Genomic DNA, 17,267 nt, shown 5'->3' on the forward strand with positions numbered 1-17,267 from the left:
CATTAACATGTTGATTAGATGAAGCACTATCTCAGTCATTATTTATTGGATTTAAAGATGCATCAATATCCGCAATCACTTTAAATACTCATACTTTATTAAATGAAGAATCCACAAGTGCATTATTAAAAAACCAACTTGCACAGCTCATATCTTACTCTGATCCATTAAAGTAAGTTCTTTTACTCAGCTCTACTTTGACTTATGCTCTTTAAAGAAAAAGAAGAAAGAGTACGACCTTAATGAACCGTAATAAAGAATCACCACTTGATATTATCCATCAGATAATAAACAATGAACAAGATGAGGATAATGATGAAAACAGCGTCCCAATCTTTCTAATGCTCTATCGTAAATTCATGGCCCCTAATCAACTTTTAAATCAGCTCATTTATCAATTTGAGCATCAAGACATGTCCCAACCAGAAGCAGTGCACACACGTCGTCAAAAGAGGTACACTTTATTTAATAAGCCTACATAGACTAACTATGATTAGAATACTTGGTATAATTTCCACTTGGCTTCATTGCTATTGGTGTGACTTTTATGACATATCCACACGTCAACTACTTGCAGCTTTCCTTGAAAGAACGAATTGCTGCATGTTCATTTCCTTGTACGAAACCATCGAGTCATTAGCATCCAGAGATCCACCTGATGAAGATCAGGATGCACTTTGGGGAATAAAAGCAGAGAAATATAATGGATATGAATCACTATTGTCTATCGAAAAGCAGCCTATCTTGCTACGTAGATCTCATTCCTCGCATATTCCAGTTAAAGATGTTGGTGATGAAGATGACAGTGAAAGATCAAAGAGATATTCAGCACCACCTTTCGGTGATATCAGGGGACAAAGGCCTATTGTGAGAGTGTTGATGTCAATTCCAGTCAAAGTAATGGCAGAGCAGTTGACTTTATTAGAAGCTAAACTATTTCTTAAAATACAACCACGCGATTTCTTAAAGCATACTTGGATAAGTCAAAAAGCAAAAGAGACACCTATCTCTGCTTCCATTCATCATTTTAATTATATTTCTGGTTGGATTGCTTCTATGATTGTGGATCAAGTTAAAATGGAAGATAGAGCCTTTGTTTATGAATACTGTTTAAAAATTGCTGTGGTAAATAGTAATAGGAAGGTGCGGTGTTATTTTACTTATTTTTTGAAAAGGAATTGGAAAAACTGAACAATTTTAATTCTTTGATGGCTGTCATGGCAGGAGTGAACAGTGCTGCTATCTTAAGATTAAAAGAGACGAAGCAACTAGTTGCTTCCAAAAACAAAGCACTTGTTGATCAATTTTCTCAATTGGAAAACCTAATGAGTTCAGAAAGGTATAGCTTATTTACCGATTGATATTTGCCAAACTAACCAAACAAAAAGGTCTTTTTATAATTATCGGTGTGCGATAAAAGAAAGAACTAAAGTAGCCGGTATTCCCTACCTGTAAGTAATTGCATACAGTTTATCTTTTTTTTTTTAATATTATAATCAGTGGCGTTCATCAGCAAGATCTTTTATCGTTAAGTGAAGCAAACAAGGACCACAGGGAGGATGGCAAGATACACTGGCAAAAGTTTCATTTGATAGGTGAGAGTATATTAGAAGTCATACAATTTCAAGAACGTCCGATGCATCCCATAAAATCAAATCCTTTTGTACTTTGTTTTATTCGAAATGAGTCCAAGGTCTTGACGGAAGATGTAAGATTGAAGTGGGTTGTTGATTACTTGCAAGCTAATAGTCCATTACTATAGGAACGATATGAAAAATCTATAAAGGTTGAACCAAGACAGCTAAAACCATCTAAAAGCACCCAAAATTTTAATTATTCGTCAACAAGTCGTTGGTTAATGCTTAGGACATAAAAAATAAAGATCTTTATTGTTGTTGTTAGTGTTAATGTAAGTTTTTGTTTAATGAATGAGCATGTGTATTATATTTCTTGTTCTTGGTATAAACATAATCGGCGTATTTCTTCTAAATCATTTCTATCTAAAGCAAACGTCTTCCTAATCCCTTCTACTTGATCCCTCATTCGATCCAGTACAACAGATGGTACCTCTTGAATAGGCCAACTGACCATTGCAAAATGACTCAAGGACTCACATTCCCTAAGGATATCAGTAACATCATTCTTATTACATCCAGAGTGTCGAATGATTAAATGTTGTAAGCGTTTCGCACACTGTGATATTCTCTTGATGACTTGAGTTCCTTCACATCGTATCGATAATAGGGCTAGTTGATAACCATATACTGTCAACAGACGACATAAAGTGTTCTCGCTCACTTGTTGAAGTGAGATAGAAAGTCGCTCAATATTGGGACACACTTCAGACATAACCTGAAGAGCCAAATCGTTCTCCAGCGGCTTTCGGTTATGATTGGCACCCAAGTTGACTGTGACAAGCTGTGGAATGGACTGAAACAATTGTTTGATGGCATCCAAAGAGAAATCAGTCCATAACAAGTTTAATTCTGTTATGTTGTTGAATATCTCGATTGTATTACCGGCGTTTGTTATCAAGTCACAATATTGAATATCGAGCAAGTTTACTTTGGGTACAAAAGAAAGTATGTGATGAATCTTTGTGACAGAGAGCGACATGTAGTCTCGAAAATAAAGTTGTTGAGTGTTGGGTAAGTGTATAAAGATACTCTTCCAATAATGTTCATTCCCTCCTTGTCGACACTTTAAAGTCACCACCTGTGTGTATTCATTAGCTACTTGTCTTAGGTAATAATTATTTAGTAAGCCTTGTTCGAGTTGCTTTATTTGTGTACGATGACTAAGGATAATATGCTTATAAAGTATGGGTAAAAATAGCTGATAGCCTAGTTTACATGTTAAACATAGGTTAGCTAAATAGTTTCTTGGTAGATGATTGGATATAGATTCTAATAACTCTTTTGGTAGATAAATTAAGTTCATACAAGCATAAATAAGAAGAAAAAAAAAGGGAAAGAAAAGGGAAAAAAAAGATAGATTTTGCATGTAATTGTTCACATGTCGGGCATTCAACTAAAGCATGGCTCATGAATTTGAACTATCTTCTTTCTTTCTTTATCGACTCTCAACATTCATATCTTTTTCTTTAAAAAAGAAATTCATTTCTCTCCTCTTTCTTCTTTCTCTTGCTTTTTCGTAGTAATACATAATTACACACTGTGTTACACACATTTTTGCCCTCATGCAACTTTTTTTAAATTCGGTTTATATCGGCTTCTTTTAATGAATTTATACATTAAAATTTTTATTTTGCCCATTTTTTACATATTGTTCCATTGAACCTTTTTCTTATCCTTGATCCCGAAGCGATCCTTTATTTTCATTCTTTTTGTAATCAATCTGGTCCAGCAGAATAAGTGTAAAAAGCAATGCTCGTCCAACTGAACTTTATAAGAAAACATTTTACATCCCGACAACTTTTTTAGAAGCTTTATTCATATACAGTTTATCTGATCTTATTTGATTGTCCAGACCAGTTGAATAAAATACAAAGAGCATGTAGACAATTAGTTTTCAGTATGCAAAATATTTCATTAATAGTAACTGGCTAACTGATTAGCATTAAAAAATACCTATTAAAACAGGTATTATACAACACTCATGTAAAGATTACTGTGCGGACTTCTGCGACACAGAATCAGGGAACAAGCCATGGATTCAGTAAGTTAAAAATCAATTCAATAAAATTAAAACCTATAAATTGCCGTCTTTGGTAAATTTTACGTCTTTTTATTTTTTTTATCATTATTGTTTAATTATTGCAAAACGAAAAAAAAGGATGACTAAAACGATTCTTTTAATTTGATAGAATACTATTATTTAATACATTTACTCTTAACTTTTCTTACAGCTTGAGCCCTAGCTAACAAGCTATCAATGCATCAAAAACCATAGTCACAATTAAATGCTTTATACCCATCTTTGGTTCTTTCACGCAATTCATAACATTTCGCCCTTTATTCATATTAACTAATCTCAACTTCAAATATCTCACGAGCTCAATTGAGTTCAATTAGACTCTCAAGGAGACCAATACAGTACTAGGTATTTTGCTCCTTCTTTAATGTATGCTGTTTTCTTAATAATGTGCTTCTAGTCATTATCATACTGAAAAGTAAAATCGCCATCCAACGGTTAGCGATCAAGCTTGGTTTTTAGGATATGTATGTAACTTGACGCAGCCATTCCATCATCGTATATATTATATTTACTTGATTTCATCAAAAGTTATAAAAGCCCATAACATAACGCTTCCACTGCAGTGCTATACAGTGGGAATCACGTAATGATACTCTAATGAATTTCCAAGCAGATTCTATAAAACTCCACTCCATCAGAGCTCCAAACATGATTTCAACTCATCAGAGAATGTGGCATTTCTTCATTAGTCGACAAGCTAGTATTCATAAGCAAGAGCCCAATTTAAGCGTACTTTCCTATGCTTTTCTGATAAAAGAGGTGTCTTTCTTTCTGGTCGGGCTTTTTAATGTGTTCGGTGTAGTGTTGCAAGCCAAGCTTGGCTAAATATCCTTAAAATGGTCGTCTTCAACACCTCGTCCCTGCAATGGCCATTCTAGAGACGAATGTTTAATTTATTTATGATGCTCGTAACAAAATTAGTTTATGAGCTTTTAACATTGCCAATATAAAGTTATATGTCATTAATCGCTCATAAATGATTACAATTCCTGTTGAAAATATCTCATGCGAAAAAGATATTCGACATCTCGTGAATACAAGGTAGAGATTTAAAGTTAGTGATATAACATAATAACTGTTAAAGCTTTATTAAATGTAATAACTATAATAGGAAGCTCTTAATGATTATAATGGAATCTTACAATAAATGCCATCATCTCATAATGAAAATTTGAAGGTAGTCAGACGTCATCTCCCTAGCCATGGAAAAACCAAGGCTTTTGATTTGATCATGTAGCAAACATGAATGACATTGAATTACTTGTTCAATGTATCTCTGATAACGAAGGTATTTACATGCTTAGCTCATTTATGCAATTAAATTCGCCAATATCACCTAAATAATTAACAGCTATCCTAAAAAATTATCATTTTCATTATTAAAATAAATGTCAACGTTATATACATTTTGCTTCATCAAAATGTATTATTTTTATATGATTAGTATTGTACATGACAAATTATATCCTAATTGGTTGTTTTATTTTATTATCTGTGTCCAGACAATATGGAAGATTTCTTTCAGGTCCCAACAACCTGGCAATAAGAGAAAGTAAGGCGGTATGCTCTAGCTTGCCTTCGATACTTTGTTTGACAGATCGGTCTTTTGCTTTCCAATGCTCGTTCTTTGACTCTAAGCAATGGTCATATATCAATGACTACTTTAACAATAAAACCATGCTTTCTAGACAAAGAATTTAAAAACATGATCGCCATCATTTAGGCTACATTGAATCTCTTTAATGGTTTTGATTCGGCCATTGAATATGTCAATCATCTCAAATGTAAGCATCAAAAGGAGGGTAAATATAAAGCAAGTATTTTCAGGATTATGAGGTATATATTGAAAACAATGAACCAATGTGGTTATTTTTTACACAAAAATCACAAGAAAGATGTAGAAAAAAACGAAAATTTACATGTCATGATCGCATTTTCCAGAATTGCCTTTTCCTCTTGGAGAAAAAATCTGAGTCGTTACAAGCGAAAGTGAAAATATCTATGGCTTCGAAATTGAGTAGGAAGAAATTCATTTAGCTAAAAGTGAATATGTTTGTGACAATAATGACAAACTTCTCTGTGAAAGCAAAGACATAACTGACGGTCTTTTGAGTAGCATCAGCAATGCTAGCATCAAATCATAAGTGCTTCTTATGCAGTGACCACTATGCATAAATATACCTTTAGTATTCTCTCAAACACATCGTATTTATCAAGGCTTCCCCAAGCTTTATCAGAACTAATGATGATGAAAAGAGAAACAAAGCGCTGCATCGTAATTTATTCGTCACTTCAACCACATGATCAATGCTAAGCTTGTGTGGGTTAGAGATACTTGATATACAGCTCCAAAAGGTGAAGCTTCTGTTGTTACTTCCTGCTACTTTGGCTCCTCGTCCACCTCAATTATTAAAAAAGATCAAAGTACTGACAAATGAGTTAGATAATAAAGAATTCGAAGCTTTAATTAGTACAAAAAATAGTCCTGACAAACTGGCTGGATAAATTTAAATAATAGATAACCTTTTTTCAAAGGAAAAGTCTCCAAGGCATCTATCGGGGATACTAATACATATTTTTATTTGTTTTTGCTTTGACAGAATGAACATTGGAAACATGACGTGTTTAATGACTCTTCATAAGCTAGGAAGCAAGTTACATGTTGAATATCCATAATCGATAGTCATTTAATAATGTATTTTATCCTTCTCTCAGTTCAACCTTTTTCTCTTCAGTGAAACTGTTAATTTAGACATTCAAATACAAAATAAGAAATATGGTTTCTCCTAACTTTCTTCCTTTTTGATTTCGCTTTGAAGAATTAACGATATATACCGATTTGAAAACTTGTCAAGAAGGAATAACAACCCATCATATTTTTTATTTTGTATTTGAATGTCAGAGATTCTCTTCTCATTATTTAAACTAAAAGAAAGAGCAAGTTGAGAAATAAAAAACCGCCAATTGAGCTTTGAATTCTTGCAATTTATTTTTTGAAAACCGCAAATTGCCACGAGAGACATTGTATTAAAGAAATCTTTCCAAAAAAAAAAAAAAAAAAAAAAAAAAAAAAAAAAAAAAAAAAAAAAAAAAAAAAAAAGGAAAAAAAGAAAGAAAGAAAGGAAGAAAGGAAGAAGGAGAAGCGCGGAAAAGAAAATAATTGATGAGCTGAGTTAATTACGCTTGAATTTTTTTTTCAAGTGGAATGTATTGAGAGATATAAAAGTAAAAAGCGTTAAACATGAAGAGGACCTTCTTTCCCCGCATACTAAGGTTAGCATATGAATTTTTACTCAGTTCGTGTGTAATTGTACTTCATATAGTATTTTCATAAGAAATAAAGCTTGTATTCAATATTACGCGGCCTTATTACTGATTGGTTGGGAGTAAAAGTTCCAGAGTAATTTGTGGAACTTTTTATATTAAAACGCTTAATAAAACATTATCTAAAAGAATTTTGATTTACTTAAAATGAATCAGCTCACACGAGTTAGCTGATTACTTGGTCATATTTATCCAATATAACAACATCACTTTATTTAATGGTTGCATTTTATTTTTGTTACGGCCTACAAAGTACAAAACTTAATCTTGTCTTACAGTGATGTTACGCTTATTCATCTTTTGTTTTCTCTCTCTCTCTCTCTTCATAGTAGTAAGTGGGTGAGTATAGCTATTGTTCAAACATGCATAAATACTCTCTCCCTTTCCTTTCTCCCTCTTTCTCTTTCCTCAGTCAAAATAGAATTGATCTTTATATTTTATTTTTGGTTGTAGTTACTGAGTCTGTTTTATAAAATTGAATCTTTTTAGTTCTTTTTATCAGTTATCATAATAACCTTGTATTTTCGCCATTCAAAATTCATTTTAAATCTACGCAGTGGATCTTCTTGTATCTGCTATTTAAGGATTATTAAACCTCACTTTATTGTTTTATAATTAATAAAGCTTTTATAAAATTAATTTTCTTATGCAAAGAAGATACAGTATGAATCAAAAGGGTTTAGTTTCTCAGCTGACTTGACCCTTAAGAAAAGAATGTTCACCAGTACACTCCGCCTAAAAAGCTAAATCCTATAAATTGCTTCTTCTATCATTTACTTTGTTCTTTTTTAAACATTTTTGTTCTATCTTTTTTACTACTAAATGACTTTTACTCCTATCGAAGAAATTCCTACTATAGTTGGCTCACTTCACAAAACCTTTGAAACTGGTAAATAAAGCACACACAGATCAGTAAGGAATCCGATCTCACCTTTGTTTCTTTATTAGGTTTGACGAGAGATATCAATTTTCGTAAACAACAATTGGCTCAATTAGCCAAGTTTTGCAGAGAGAATGCCGATATTCTTCGAGAAGCTCTTTGGAAGGATCTTCACAAGCATAAACTTGAATGTGACATTGGTGAAGTAGCTCCTGTAATCGATGAATGTGAATACATGATCAAAAATCTTGATCAATTTTCAAAGCCCGTACAAACCGAAAAAAGATCACTCTACAGCACAGGCACTCAAACTTATATTCGAAAGGAACCCAAGGGAGTTGTCCTTGTCATTGGTAAATAAATTCAAAACATCAGTCTTTACTCTTCTTATTCTTACACTGTCATCTTCTTTAGGTGCTTGGAATTATCCTGTACGTTAATGACACACAGACTTGCTCAATTGACTTATTCAACTTTTCTTAGGTCAACTTGCTCTTATTGCCTGTTGTTGGTGCAATTGCTGCGGGTAATTGTGTAGTCATCAAGGTACTAAATTAACTTGATTTAAACGTTGTCAAGTTTCTTACATTCATTATAGCCGTCTGAAGTTGCTGAGCATGTTGAAAAAATCATCAGTACCATTTTACCCAAATATTTGGATGCTCGCGCTTATGCTGTTGTTTCTGGCGGAGTACCTGAGACGACTGCTGTTTTGGGTATAGGTTACATATTGAACAAATCATTTGAATTCTTATACATATTTTAATAGAAAATCGCTTTGAGCATATATTTTATACCGGTAATGGTCAAGTGGGTAAGATTATCATGAATGCTGCAGCTAAACATTTATCCGCTGTTACTCTCGAACTTGGAGGCAAATCGTAAGAAATTGAATGTACATCATTTGTAATACATGGTTTGCTCATCTAAGTTCATACTTTAGACCTGTATTTGTAACATCTAAAGCTGACCTTAAAATTTCTGCTCATCGTTTACTTTGGGGCAAATTCTTTAATGCTGGTCAGGTAAAATACTCTATATTCTTTTGTTATTTTCAGCAAACTTATGGTTAAAATAGACTTGTGTTGCTCCCGATTATGTTCTGATTACTGAAGATATTTTCGAAAAATTCATTGAAGCTTGCAAAGAAGTTCTTTTGGAGTTCTATGGTGAAATACCCCAACAATCAGAATCTTATGGTCGTATTGTATCTACCCGCCAATTTGATCGTCTGAAGGCCATGCTCGACAGTACTGATCCCAAGTTATTCCGTGCTGGTGGGGAAACAGATCGTGAAGACCGTTTTATTGCTCCTACTCTCATTGGTCCCGTCAGTCTCAATGATTCAAACCTTATGACTCAAGAAATCTTTGGCCCCATTCTTCCTTTTGTTACTGTCAAAAACGTTGATGAAGGCATTAGCTTTGTTAACTCTAGAGATTACCCACTTGCTCTCTATATATTTACTGCTGATAAGAATGAATACAATTATAGTAAGTTTTCTTTTTATGGTATTCATGTACTTATTTTCCTTATGTAGTTCTTGATAGAACCAATTCTGGTGGTGCATTAATCAATGACGTCTTGGTTCATCTTACTGAACACTCTTTGCCTTTTGGTGGTATTGGTCCTTCTGGTAATGGAAACTACCACGGTCAAAAGTCATTTGATACCTTTACTCATGAAAGAGCTACAATGGTCAAAAACTATAGCATGGAATCTGTCGGTGCAGTTCGATATCCTCCTTACACTGCAGAAAAAACAGCCATCATCAGCTCTATAGGATATGATATGTCTGGTACCATTGGAACCAAAATGAAAGCCTTCCGTAATATCTGTAGTGCTTTCTGGGGTTACACTTTTAACAAGCCAGATAATAGCAAATTGTAATAGTTTTTTTTTTTTTTTTTTGTATGAGGATTTTATTCTAGTACCGCCTCCAGACGAGCACTGTTACAAAAAAAGAAAATTACAACAAAAAACAACTATTAATATAATAAAATGTAATATTTCTACATTCTTGACGATGTAAATTTTCATTGTGGATTCGTCTAAGTAACGCTGTAGCTCTTGCTGTTGCTTCATTTGGCCAGAGAGGTGCATCTTCAAAAAAATATTTCCAGTGTAACCTCCATAAGCTCAAGATTTCACAAGCAATTACGTGAAAGGTGTCAAGTTTCCAATGCGATAATGTCTTGGCTGTTGTTTGAAATGATCGATTTATTTAATCAAAAGACAATTTCGACGGCTGTCCAAGAAATCGTTGTGCCAAAGTGTCCCATGTAGGCCGTTTAACTGGGCAGGACCACAAAAAGTGTTCATCTGTTTCGATTGCGCCACACATCATGCATCCTTCATCGGTGATGTATCTAGGCATGATCTTATGCAGACGAGAGCAAGTAGGAAGCAAATTGTAATAGTAAATACAATCAAACCTATAGAGTTTGGCGTTTTTGAAAAATGACGGAATCTCGAAAATGAATGGGCCAAAGTAAAAAAAGCGATTGACCGAAATAAAAAATACATTTGTCCCTTTAGCCGAAGACAAGTTGGCGCAAAAGCTGTCATTAAGCAATTGGCATATAGAGATAATACTTTGTTAAAAAAAAAAGGGGGGGGGAGATAGACTTAGAAAGGAGTTTTATTGAAGCAGTTGATGATTTGACGCTTGGAATGACTACAGAAGCCATAAAGATCACTGATGAGCACATCGTTACAGGCATATACAATTCTACTAGATAGATTTTCTCTGTCATCAATCGATCGCGCTTTATTCTTCCTTTAACTATGACTCAGAATTGTTCAATTGGATTTAACTCGGGCGAGTAAGGCGGCAGGTACATGACCCTGTATCCTCTGCTTTCAATCTTGCGAATCATAGGTTTTTGATTTATGAATAGAAGCATTATCAAGGACTAAATAATGTCCTTTCATACCACCATCCATATCCATTATGTCAAGGGGCTTGTTAATGAATTTAACAAAGTGAGCAGTTGTAGTGCCTTTAGCTACTGGTTTATTACTCATGTCGTCATCCTCAGTTGACATATCAGCTTTATCGATTTCAGCTGCTGCCCTTTTCTTTCCACTGTTGGATTTTTCTTTTCTTCTTAGCTGCCTCTGTCTCTCTTCTTGATGGAGGCTTTTTCATAACAACGTGCATGACAGTGGATGAATGTATGGCACCAATTACAGTATGAGAGGACGATCTAGTTTTTGGCTGCTTTACTATAGCAGTGCTTCCAGATTTTGATCTAGCCTAATTGTATCTCATGTTAATATTGAATCCAGCTTCGTCGATGAAAATACAGTTTCTTGTATAATCCAGATCAGAGCCCTTCCATTTCATAAACCATTCATATCTCGTTTGTAAGTTCTCTGCTGAATTCCTCACTTCAGCCTCAAAGAACAGGCTTCTTGATTGTTATGAACATTGTATTTCTCAAGTGATTGTTGAGTTGAGAATTTGATATGGTGAAGTCTTCATATTTCTTCGTCAAACTCCCCATAATGTCATCTGAGACTAGCTGCAGGTCGTTGTCCAGAAGCTTATTAATGTACTCGTTGTGTGCAGTCGTAAATGAGCTTTTTGGACCACTGTTTTGTTCTGACTTTTTATAAGCAATGTCTTCTGTTTCATTGTAAAGGTGCCACCATACCACAGCCGTGCAGTAATTGATGTTCAAGTCTCTTGCAATTTTACTCACTACACCGCGCTTCACTGGTTGCTCAAGCATGCGATCGATAAAAGTTTCCCTTGTGAAGTCGCTGTAGTTGTTGTAAGAGCTGGCTTGCTTTGGGCTTTTCAGATCTCGGCTGATTTTTAATCGAAACTTCCTCAATCATCTTTTCGGAACGCTTAGTACTCAAGTATTTTTCTCTGCTAGTAATATTCTCAAGAATAATGTTAGGATTGATAACATCTGACAAAGTGCCTTCCATTGGATCATAAACTTTTTCACCTTGTTCATTATAAAGGTTTTCAAATCCATCTTCGTAGAAAAAAGTGCTCATTATGCGTAAGAGAAAGAGGTGATAAAGTCGAGCTCAAGGTATATATATATATATATATATATAGAACGTAAATAAGACATTGCTTTTGCGCCAACTTTAGTTAGTGCTTAGTGGCATTTGTCTTCGGCTAAAGGGACAAATGTATTTTTTATTTTGGCTAATCACTTTTTTACTTTGGCCCATTCATTTTCGAGATCCCGTCATTTATTTTTTCAAAAACGCCGAATTCTATAGGTTTGACTGTACACAAGAAAATGGACACGATACATAGGAAGGTGGACACGATACATAGGAAGGTGGACACGATATATAGGAAAATTGACATGATGGCAGGAAAGTAGACATGATACATAGCAAAGTAGACATGATACACAAGAAAATGGGCGTATATAAAATGGAAGTTTTGCTTCAGTGCTTTTTTCTCGTACAAAAAATAAAAATGATTATTACTCGCGACCAAGCTTTATGCATGCTTTTCTGCGTCGAATTCACTCCCGAAAACGTTGCTCATAGCGAGCAGAAAATTGCTGATTTTGGTGAAATTGATATTTGTTACGAAAAGGATCTGAAGAATCCATTCATGAATTCAATTGTAAAAATTAATGGAGATCCATTCACTTACCAAAGATATGTCATCAGCGCTCCAACAAATGCCTCAAATGAAATATTATGTAAGCTGCATGAGCAATTGTAAACAACAACTTATTTTTTAAAATGCAGCATCTGAGACACAAGTAGTGCAGTTTCTAAATGAAACGCATTTGCCCATCAAGCCAGGCAGTAGCCACTACAGTAGTCGCTCTATTTAAGGGTGGCCAAAATTTTTGGGATATCAACCCTTAAATAGAACATTCCCTTAAATCGAAATACATGACCGCTAAAACATGAAATCATTTAAAACGTATTGTAGCTACATTATAGACATGTTTGTACAACTTGTTTCCACATAGGCCACTGTCGGTTGGTATAGATTTGGTAATTGCGGAAGGACATTAACAAATCAAAACTTGCTTAAGACTTGATCAAAGTTGCTAGAAGGATAATATACGAGTCGTAGACTCAAAATAATTTTGATGAGAATAAACAGATGACATAACAAAATTTATTTTCTTTGTTTATAAAAAAAAATGTCTATTAATAAACTTGTACGTCTTTCTTTCTTAAAAATTGAGCTTTTGGATCAAAATGCTACTGGCCAGCTTAATCAAACAGAAATAAGTGAATGGGCTATGAAGAAATTCAGTTTAGATCAACCACTTGCCCAATAGACTATATAAAACATTCTCAAAAATGCTGAAACGTTATATAGTAATAATAATGTTGTCAATAATGGCAAAAGTCTAAAAACAACATACTATCCTCAACTTGACTTCTGAAAAACATTCAGAACGAATTGAGGAAGATAGAAGAATTTCCTGAGCCATGTGATCCTGTAGATATCATGAACTCTGATGAAGATCTAATTTGTTATCCATGGCTGCAACTGGAAAAAAACATGAAATTGAATATTATTATTCTACTGATGCTTGGATGACAACATACGTGAAAAAGTTAAATATTGCCTTTGAAAGGCAGAATCGAAAAATTACTTTTCTTTTAGATAATGCGTTCGTTCATGAAATAAGAATTCCGCTCAACAATACTAAATTGATATTTCCCCTAGCAAACGCGACTAGCAAATTACAGGCTCTTGATGTAGGTAGCCTATTATTTGTTGACAAAATGCTATATAAGCTGTCTTTTTGTTTTACAGTTTTCTCATTCATATTTTGTACACATAGGAATTATTGACAACTTTAAGGCACACTTCCGAGCCCAGCAATACGATTGTGCTTTGTGTCTGTATATCAGTAAAAAGTTGAATAACCTGGGTGTTTACAAAATGGATCAAGCTCAGGCTATGGTTTTTCTAGCTAATTCATGGCTTAAAGTAAAACCAGAAACAATAAATGGAATGCTCCCAGATCTCCCCAGGAACTTTGACAACAAAGTTACTGATATTAGCCAGTTGAACCTTGAAGCAGATGAAAGCGAGATGATAATATGTTATACAACAAGCATTACTAATAATGAAGAAACGGCAGAAGGAAACATAGATGAAACAGAAGAAATTGATAACACAGAGCAAGATGAGCAGCTTGTCGATATAGTAGAGTGTAAAAAACGGTTGAGAGAAGCCTATGAAACTATTCTCATGTACAAAGCTCCTTTGGACGATCTTGATCGTAAACTACATCGCCGAATTCGAATGAGATTGGCTGATTCTTGTGCTGAATTAAATAAGTCAAAAGAGCAAACAGGTTTTCGATCTTATTTTACAAAGTAAAAAATTTACTGTTAGAGTGCTCCAAAAAACTATCACTTATAAAAAATTTTCTATTTAGTGGCAAAAAATATTTGCGTTGCACCCTTAAATAGAATAGTAGTATAGTGGTATTTATGCTGGGGACCTATGCTATTCTTTAGAAATACACCCATAAATAGAAAATACCCTTAAATCAGACACCCTTAAATAGAGCGACTACTGTACAAAGAACAAAAATTGACGATGTGCGAAGTGATGGCGAGTGTGTCATGCTTTACCAGCTTTTTTGAAAAAAAGTCTGCTCTTTCCTTCGCCAAATGGTGCTACAAGCGCAAGTTGGCCCTCACTGAGAGCAAAGAAAGCCGAAAAGTGGTGAAGGGTAACTCTGGGTCGAAATTGAAGTTTTACACGTTGTATGTCCTAGAGAAAGAACTTATGAGTAAGATATACGTGGCGGCCAAGCGAAAGATGCGCTGACGTTAATTGTTTTGTAGATAGCGTCTGTTCAAGCATCATCAATTACCTTCCTGCCTATAAAGCGCACATCATGAAGTTAAAAGATGATGGCTTTCAAGTAATAGGATATGCAAGGAAATCCCCTGGAGAAGAAATCGAAGAAGTTCGCATTCGCCTTCTTCAAACAATGGTTGACCGCCTTTACGAAAGGTCACTAGTTGATGAAGTTTTTGTTTCACCTTGCTCTAAAGAATCCGATCCCATGAAAGCGAGGGATTTGAAAGTTAACGAAGCAATCCTAAAGAGAATATCAAGAGTACGAGGAACTACCCAAGGTGAGTAGTAATTTAGTAACTATGACAAGCTTACAAATTTCTTTAGATATGATTGAATATATAAACAAATCTGACAAGAAAGTTTGCCTCGTTGCGATTGACTTTGCAGGGCTCACCACAAACTGTAGTGACCTGCAAAGCTTTGTCAAGTAATGTATAACTTGTAATATGAAAATGACAAATAATAATATCAGTAGTGAGCATGAACAATTGGACAAGATCATAATTGACAACCTTCCTTGGAAAAATGAAGTGACTATTATTGACAGAATAGAGGTTGAAAAGAATGAAGAGGTACTGCAAGTGTTTGATTGCAGGGAAAAACCAATCCAAAGGTCTAAATAAACAGATTCTTTATTTCACTAAATATAGCTTGACGTTAAGCTTCTTTGCTTGTTCCTATAGCAATTTTTTTATTGTCTGCATCAGCATTGTTTTCTGAGGAAGGCACTGGGTATGGACGATAGGTGGATGAAGTTTTATGAATTTGGCTTATAAGGGCTAAAAGAGGCTTCTTCAGATCCTTTTCGTAACAAATATCAATTTCACCAAAATCAGCAATTTTCTGCTCGCTATGAGCAACGTTTTCGGGAGTGAATTCGACGCAGAAAAGCATGCATAAAGCTTGGTCGCGAGTAATAATCATTTTTATTTTTTGTACGAGAAAAAAGCACTGAAGCAAAACTTCCATTTTATATACGCCCATTTTCTTGTGTATCATGTCTACTTTGCTATGTATCATGTCTACTTTCCTGCCATCATGTCAATTTTCCTATATATCGTGTCCACCTTCCTATGTATCGTGTCCACCTTCCTATGTATCGTGTCCATTTTCTTGTGTACAGTCAAACCTATAGAATTCGGCGTTTTTGAAAAAATAAATGACGGGATCTCGAAAATGAATGGGCCAAAGTAAAAAAGTGATTAGCCAAAATAAAAAATACATTTGTCCCTTTAGCCGAAGACAAATGCCACTAAGCACTAACTAAAGTTGGCGCAAAAGCAATGTCTTATTTACGTTCTATATATATATATATATATATATACCTTGAGCTCGACTTTATCACCTCTTTCTCTTACGCATAATGAGCACTTTTTTCTACGAAGATGGATTTGAAAACCTTTATAATGAACAAGGTGAAAAAGTTTATGATCCAATGGAAGGCACTTTGTCAGATGTTATCAATCCTAACATTATTCTTGAGAATATTACTAGCAGAGAAAAATACTTGAGTACTAAGCGTTCCGAAAAGATGATTGAGGAAGTTTCGATTAAAAATCAGCCGAGATCTGAAAAGCCCAAAGCAAGCCAGCTCTTACAACAACTACAGCGACTTCACAAGGGAAACTTTTATCGATCGCATGCTTGAGCAACCAGTGAAGCGCGGTGTAGTGAGTAAAATTGCAAGAGACTTGAACATCAATTACTGCACGGCTGTGGTATGGTGGCACCTTTACAATGAAACAGAAGACATTGCTTATAAAAAGTCAGAACAAAACAGTGGTCCAAAAAGCTCATTTACGACTGCACACAACGAGTACATTAATAAGCTTCTGGACAACGACCTGCAGCTAGTCTCAGATGACATTATGGGGAGTTTGACGAAGAAATATGAAGACTTCACCATATCAAATTCTCAACTCAACAATCACTTGAGAAATACAATGTTCATAACAATCAAGAAGCCTGTTCTTTGAGGCTGAAGTGAGGAATTCAGCAGAGAACTTACAAACGAGATATGAATGGTTTATGAAATGGAAGGGCTCTGATCTGGATTATACAAGAAACTGTATTTTCATCGACGAAGCTGGATTCAATATTAACATGAGATACAATTAGGCTAGATCAAAATCTGGAAGCACTGCTATAGTAAAGCAGCCAAAAACTAGATCGTCCTCTCATACTGTAATTGGTGCCATACATTCATCCACTGTCATGCACGTTGTTATGAAAAAGCCTCCATCAAGAAGAGAGACAGAGGCAGCTAAGAAGAAAAGAAAAATCCAACAGTGGAAAGAAAAGGGCAGCAGCTGAAATCGATAAAGCTGATATGTCAACTGAGGATGACGACATGAGTAATAAACCAGTAGCTAAAGGCACTACAACTGCTCACTTTGTTAAATTCATTAACAAGCCCCTTGACATAATGGATATGGATGGTGGTATGAAAGGACATTATTTAGTCCTTGATAATGCTTCTATTCATAAATCAAAAACCTATGATTCGCAAGATTG

The 17,267-nt window shown here is 34.7% G+C and overlaps 7 protein-coding genes across 7 annotated transcripts; 5 read left to right on the forward strand and 2 right to left on the reverse strand.

Annotated features, from left to right (window-relative positions):
• Nucleotides 1-359: 359 nt before the first annotated feature.
• Nucleotides 360-1,908, forward strand: RO3G_09700 (uncharacterized protein; the record flags this gene model as incomplete). The annotated part of the gene is made up of 5 exons (XM_067664285.1): nucleotides 360-454; nucleotides 498-1,125; nucleotides 1,176-1,339; nucleotides 1,501-1,708; nucleotides 1,903-1,908. 5 exons carry the CDS (start codon nucleotides 360-362, stop codon nucleotides 1,906-1,908), a joined length of 1,101 nt encoding a protein of 366 aa, XP_067520386.1.
• Nucleotides 1,909-1,941: 33 nt separating this feature from the next.
• Nucleotides 1,942-2,616, reverse strand: RO3G_09701 (uncharacterized protein; the record flags this gene model as incomplete). The annotated part of the gene is made up of 1 exon (XM_067664286.1): nucleotides 1,942-2,616. One exon carries the CDS (start codon nucleotides 2,614-2,616, stop codon nucleotides 1,942-1,944), a length of 675 nt encoding a protein of 224 aa, XP_067520387.1.
• Nucleotides 2,617-5,483: 2,867 nt separating this feature from the next.
• Nucleotides 5,484-6,222, forward strand: RO3G_09702 (uncharacterized protein; the record flags this gene model as incomplete). Its single annotated transcript, XM_067664287.1, has 2 exons — nucleotides 5,484-5,519; nucleotides 6,064-6,222. 2 exons carry the CDS (start codon nucleotides 5,484-5,486, stop codon nucleotides 6,220-6,222), a joined length of 195 nt encoding a protein of 64 aa, XP_067520388.1.
• Nucleotides 6,223-7,863: 1,641 nt separating this feature from the next.
• RO3G_09703 (uncharacterized protein) lies at nucleotides 7,864-9,811 on the forward strand (the record flags this gene model as incomplete). The annotated part of the gene is made up of 8 exons (XM_067664288.1): nucleotides 7,864-7,930; nucleotides 7,990-8,274; nucleotides 8,405-8,447; nucleotides 8,558-8,637; nucleotides 8,691-8,802; nucleotides 8,865-8,946; nucleotides 9,000-9,414; nucleotides 9,462-9,811. The coding sequence occupies 8 exons, from the start codon at nucleotides 7,864-7,866 to the stop codon at nucleotides 9,809-9,811; spliced, it is 1,434 nt and encodes a 477-aa protein (XP_067520389.1).
• A 1,839-nt stretch (nucleotides 9,812-11,650) lies between these two features.
• On the reverse strand, nucleotides 11,651-11,935 carry RO3G_09704 (uncharacterized protein; the record flags this gene model as incomplete). The annotated part of the gene is made up of 1 exon (XM_067664289.1): nucleotides 11,651-11,935. The coding sequence occupies one exon, from the start codon at nucleotides 11,933-11,935 to the stop codon at nucleotides 11,651-11,653; it is 285 nt and encodes a 94-aa protein (XP_067520390.1).
• Nucleotides 11,936-14,675: 2,740 nt separating this feature from the next.
• Nucleotides 14,676-15,039, forward strand: RO3G_09705 (uncharacterized protein; the record flags this gene model as incomplete). Its single annotated transcript, XM_067664290.1, has 2 exons — nucleotides 14,676-14,679; nucleotides 14,735-15,039. The coding sequence occupies 2 exons, from the start codon at nucleotides 14,676-14,678 to the stop codon at nucleotides 15,037-15,039; spliced, it is 309 nt and encodes a 102-aa protein (XP_067520391.1).
• Nucleotides 15,040-16,116: 1,077 nt separating this feature from the next.
• Nucleotides 16,117-16,401, forward strand: RO3G_09706 (uncharacterized protein; the record flags this gene model as incomplete). The annotated part of the gene is made up of 1 exon (XM_067664291.1): nucleotides 16,117-16,401. The coding sequence occupies one exon, from the start codon at nucleotides 16,117-16,119 to the stop codon at nucleotides 16,399-16,401; it is 285 nt and encodes a 94-aa protein (XP_067520392.1).
• Between the last annotated feature and the right edge of the window lie 866 nt (nucleotides 16,402-17,267).

Source organism: Rhizopus delemar, genomic scaffold (assembly GCF_000149305.1).
Source record: "Rhizopus delemar RA 99-880 supercont3.7 genomic scaffold, whole genome shotgun sequence".
Lineage (NCBI taxonomy): Eukaryota > Fungi > Mucoromycota > Mucoromycetes > Mucorales > Rhizopodaceae > Rhizopus > Rhizopus delemar.